Source organism: Penaeus japonicus, unplaced genomic scaffold (assembly GCF_977035675.1).
Source record: "Penaeus japonicus unplaced genomic scaffold, GWHDUDI00000001_assembly GWHDUDI00000005, whole genome shotgun sequence".
NCBI lineage: Eukaryota > Metazoa > Arthropoda > Malacostraca > Decapoda > Penaeidae > Penaeus > Penaeus japonicus.
The window spans coordinates 16,187,096-16,192,095 of NW_028234407.1; the positions used below are offsets into that span (position 1 = coordinate 16,187,096).

The 5,000-nt window shown below is 35.5% G+C and overlaps 1 protein-coding gene across 4 annotated transcripts in view; it reads right to left on the reverse strand.

Moving 5' to 3' along the window:
- AP-1-2beta (adaptor protein complex 1/2, beta subunit) overlaps positions 1–5,000 on the reverse strand; it is a 15,703-nt gene that overhangs the window by 9,485 nt on the left and 1,218 nt on the right. For all 4 annotated transcript variants that reach the window (XM_043004792.2, XM_043004790.2, XM_043004788.2 and 1 more), the window contains exons 2-8: positions 3,108–3,276; positions 2,671–2,819; positions 2,292–2,537; positions 1,684–1,877; positions 1,241–1,415; positions 835–1,022; positions 1–35 (exon numbers count right to left, since the gene is read on the reverse strand). The exon at positions 1–35 is cut by the window's left edge and continues 92 nt beyond it. In XM_043004792.2, the coding sequence (XP_042860726.1) occupies positions 1–35; positions 835–1,022; positions 1,241–1,415; positions 1,684–1,877; positions 2,292–2,537; positions 2,671–2,819; positions 3,108–3,237 (1,117 nt within the window). In that variant the 5' untranslated portion in view covers positions 3,238–3,276. The remainder of the gene's footprint in view (positions 36–834; positions 1,023–1,240; positions 1,416–1,683; positions 1,878–2,291; positions 2,538–2,670; positions 2,820–3,107; positions 3,277–5,000) is intronic.

Below are 5,000 nucleotides of genomic sequence, written 5' to 3' on the forward strand. Positions count from 1 at the left end.
TACGCACGAAATCAACATCCACTTCTGTAGCATATCTGAGAGCAGATGAAATATCAAATATTAAGTAAATAAAAATAAATCAGTTATGCAGAAAAAATTGGGATGGGGAGACTGTCAAGAGACAATGATGACATCCTTGGAGCTTTAATCTGAATTAAAAATAAATTATACCTTAAACATTCATATTTCACTACTAATCAATATTTCAGCTTCAGCCTTTCCAACCTATATTTTTGATGCTACAAATATCAAGAAAAAAAACTAGTTGTAATTTTCCAGAATAGGACTAAGCAAAGACTAAAAAAAACTATGAGACAAACTACTGGAATAGTCATAAAGAACTTATAAAACAACACTTTTTGGTATGAAAATAATCTGTGCACACTAGAGATAAGCCATCCAATAATGTCATGGTTACATCCTCTTGGTAAATAGTCAACAAACCTTCAGCACAATTAAGCCAATGATGACGGTGTGGCACACCCGTGTGACATGGCTAAATGCCTGATGACAGGGCGACACACCAGTGTGACGTTCCTGATGCAATATTGCATAGGCCCGGCATAGGGGGTTGCCACTTCTTGCCGGGCCCGTCGGGAATGGGTTAATCTAGCGAGAAAGAGTTTTTTCACATCCCTGGCAATTTATCATAAAGAAGTAGCCAGTCCATTCTCAATCATACCAGAATATACCTATGGAGTTTGTTGGCCTCTGCTGGAATATGAAGCACGGAAACCACAATGTGGTGTGGTTCTATTCTGGATATTACCACACTTGGATAAATAAAATACATCTTTTAGTCTCCTTTACAGAGATCAGAATTCACAAACTTACTCCTTCAGTTCAGAGAGAACTTGAATGATGTTGGCCTCAGATGCAAGACGAATCATGATATCCAGTTTCTCAAGCTTCACATAGATTGGGTCATTGTACTTTACAAAGAAGACTTTCATCTCATGCTTCAGAAGATCTGGTCTTTTCTGGACAATGAGATTTATGTTGCGCAGAGCCACATACTGAACCTGTAGGGCAAACAACACATTTGGATCTTTAATTTCTACTAAATAACATATGACAATTAATTAATTGGATATTTTTCATTTTAAGCTAAATCATATATATCGCTGGTGTAAATGAATATTCAATATTCATATCCAAGAAAAAATAATTTTGAGGGGAAGGAATACTCAATGAAGACAAAACTTACTTAAATAAATAAATAAAACACTGATCTACTAACCTCAGGCTCAGAAGATAACAGTGTGACCAAAGGAGGTGCCAGTTTTTTGGAAAGGTTCTTCACAAATTCAGAATCACTGACCATGAGTTCCATAAACTTCATAAGACATTTCACTGCAGACAACACTACTGCAGCATTAGCGTGGGCCAAACGTGGAGTAATACGCTCACAAATGCTAGAGAAGAAAAATGGAAATGTTATGAAACTGCCAGACAAATAAGGCAAACAACTTATTGCATAATCAAGTCTAATAAATGATAACAACACAAATCTACATCTTATTTTATCATTATTTAATTCTATATCTAAAATATCCCATTGACTAATATCAATTATGTATTCAAAGTCTATCACACAATACATCTTTAAAATTAGAATAACAATTAATTACGTAAAATTGTTGTAATATCCCCTATAAACATGTATGTTTTTTTCATACTCACCTCTGTGCTTCCCGCTCATCCTTGGGACTGTACTGGGAGAGGGCATCTAGGATGAACACCTGTCCCCATTCTGTACACTCATTAAGAGCAGTTAACAGTTTGTTGATGGTTGATGCATTGAGTTCCATCAATGGCTGTCCTGAACTGCTTGCTTCATTAATCTCAGTAAGTGAAGCCACTGCATTTGCAACAACCTTAAAAATACAGAGGAGTTGCCAAGTGACATTTCATGCCTGTATCAAATATAGACACTAAAAATATAAACCTATACAAAATACAAACTAACCCATTTTAAAAATATAAACACAATATTTCCTTTAACTCTTTGAATATGAAAAAGTAACTAGAATCCAGAGGGTATCACTGATTCAATACCTTTATAAAAAGAAGACAATTTTTTTGGAATTTCATTAGAAATCTTCCTGGACCAACAAAACCCTCCAAGCCAGTGCTCCAGCTTAAAATGGGAGGATGCTCAAATCTTTTCAGGCTTCTAGCACACTGATAAGATCAGGCAAAGGAAAGCTCCTTACCACCATGATGCCTATGGGGGCATTGTCTGCTGCAAGGGGTTAATCATATAACTTTTAAAATAATTCAATTCTTACCATGGGGTTGGAGTCTGACAGCAGTTCTTTCAACTGATCCAAAAAGCCCTGGTCTTCTACCATAGAAGCATTAATATCATGCAACTTGGCCACACAGATAGCAGCAGTCTTCCTGACATATGGATCCTCATCCTTTAAACATTTGCGCAGGGGCTCACAGAGGTATTCTGTGATCTTGTCCACGCGAATGCATCCCATTGTACGTACTGCTAAGGCTCGAATCAAAGGATTGGGGTCTTCACAATCCTAGGTTTTGTAAAAATTACTCTATTAACATTATGCACACAATTCATATCAAAACATCATTTTATAATTCTGAAAACTGATTCAAAATTTCTCAGTAAAGACTAAAGAGACCAATATTGTATTTCTACATTACCTTCACAAATGTATTGACAGCCATGATAGCCATATCTGGTTGGGACTTGGCATAATTCATAAGATAAAGATAAACAAGCTTTTTAAGTTCCAGGTTGTCAGTTTGCATACAGTTGACGACATCAGGAAACAGTGCAGACACATCCTTGCCTGTAATAATAATAATAATATATCACAGACGTTCCATCCATTTTTCATATAAATTATGGTGGTAGTTTCATCCATTTTCATAACTAACAACATAGTAATACAAGTTTCTAAACCTAAAATTTGACACAAAAAATAAATATTGTGAAACCAATGAAATATGATCAATAAAATATATGTTAAATGAAAATAATAATAATACATTTTTTTTTTTAGAGCAATAGCAATGAAATAAGGTAAATAATAATGAATAGATATAAAAATAAAATTCAGAAACAGCTTAGAACTCACCAACTGTCATGGAAGCAATGACTTTCTTCACAGCTTCCTTTTTCTTCTCCTTCTTGTCACTATTCAGCTCAGATTTCAACTCAAAGATCTCACCCTTTTTGGTGGTTGTGAAGTACTTTGAGTCTGTCATTTTTTAATCTTCTTTGTTTTAGGGCACTAACAAATATTTCTGAAACAAATTTTCAGGATCAGTTAAAGATCTATGAAATGGTATAAAGTATACTAAACAAATTAGTCAAAAAAGTCAATTCTACAGATTTTGTATGGTCTGCACATAAGATACTTCATTAGTTACTACATCAACCTAATGCAATGTAAGTTTATAGGTAAATATTACCAATACCAAATATTGGTATTTAATGATTGTGTTGTTCATATATAAAAGATCTATGGTGCCATTATTTACAAATATTGATTCCTGCAAGGTATATGTATGTTTCACAATATGATTATCACATGGGAATACAAGCCAACATTCTTAACCCTCTCTGGACGGGTGGTACTTTACTGTACCGCGCATTCTAGGCCCGTTCGCTGGGTGACGCCATATGGCGTCGTTTATTTAACTGATTTAGGCCTATGCATTCGAGAGCCCCGGCATTGTAACATGAAAGGCTGGAATGCTCCCGTCGTGAGTGGGTTAATACAGAATATGGTAGCTAAAAATTATTGAGACACCACATGAGACTCAAACTATTGCCATGGTCTCTGCACCTTTAGTGCTCTGATAAAAGCCAACTAACTTCCACCATGTGTATTTTGGCAAGACTTTTTGATGATGAATCAGCTGGGAGGTTTAACCCATTGGTCGCAGTTTTTAATAGAATATGTACATTCAGATGGTGGGTTTACATTGTCTAGCACGGTGCCATCTGCGTCTATGACCAACTCTGCCTTTACAGCAAATCATGCCATCTGCTGTCAATGGGTTAAAAGTTCCATCTTGCCAGAATATACATGGTAGATGTTTGGTGGCTATTGCTGGATGCTAAACTAATCACCTTGAGTCACTATGAGTATATCAGTAAGTACTCCCTTGTGATTTTATAATTATAATAAAAAATGTAACCTTTTCAAATAGGTCCACATTATAAAACCCAATGAAATTGGTATCAACTATATCCTTGTGAAAAATGTGGTTACCTTACCCATATGGCATGCCATGTGCACAGTAATTGTGGTTGCCATTGGTTGAAGCAATTTTTGGCAGAAATTTAAAATGCAATGTTTTCAGGGTATTTTTGGGTTGACAAAATTCCAACCCAATCTATACTTCCCTAATTTTGAGGTTAGCCCTAGCCAAGGGAGGGCTTTGTCCCCCTCCCCCTGAACCCCCATTTTTTAAAGCACTTCGTGCTACTATCCTTGATTTATATGGTGCTTGAATAAATTTGAAATACCAAGATTAATTTTGAATATGTATGAATTAAACTGAATGCATGTGCTCTTAGGCCGATGATGCTACATGTGCATGTGTGACATCAAAGCACAGTCTAGGCAGTGTTTCTGTGGAGTAAACGTCTCACCAAGTAAATATCTTTTCCATGTGCAGATATTATAAGTATTTTTGACCATTTGTAATGTACTTATTTATTGGTTGTGTTAGGTAATTTTGCTATATTTGGATAGCAGACATCATAAAGAATCCAACAATAACAATTTAGGAGGATTTTATGACCCAGACCTGTTCTATAGACTTATAAAAAAAAATTACGATGTTGACACTCATCTCCAGTGTATTGGAAAGAGCTACCTTACTGGTATGCCATTAAGCAGTATGAGCATATACCAATATATAAAAAATATTAACTCCTTGGTGCAAGGGGATGTTTGGGTTGTAAGGCAATTTCTTATAATAGATCCATATCATGAAACCCACTGACATTGGTAATG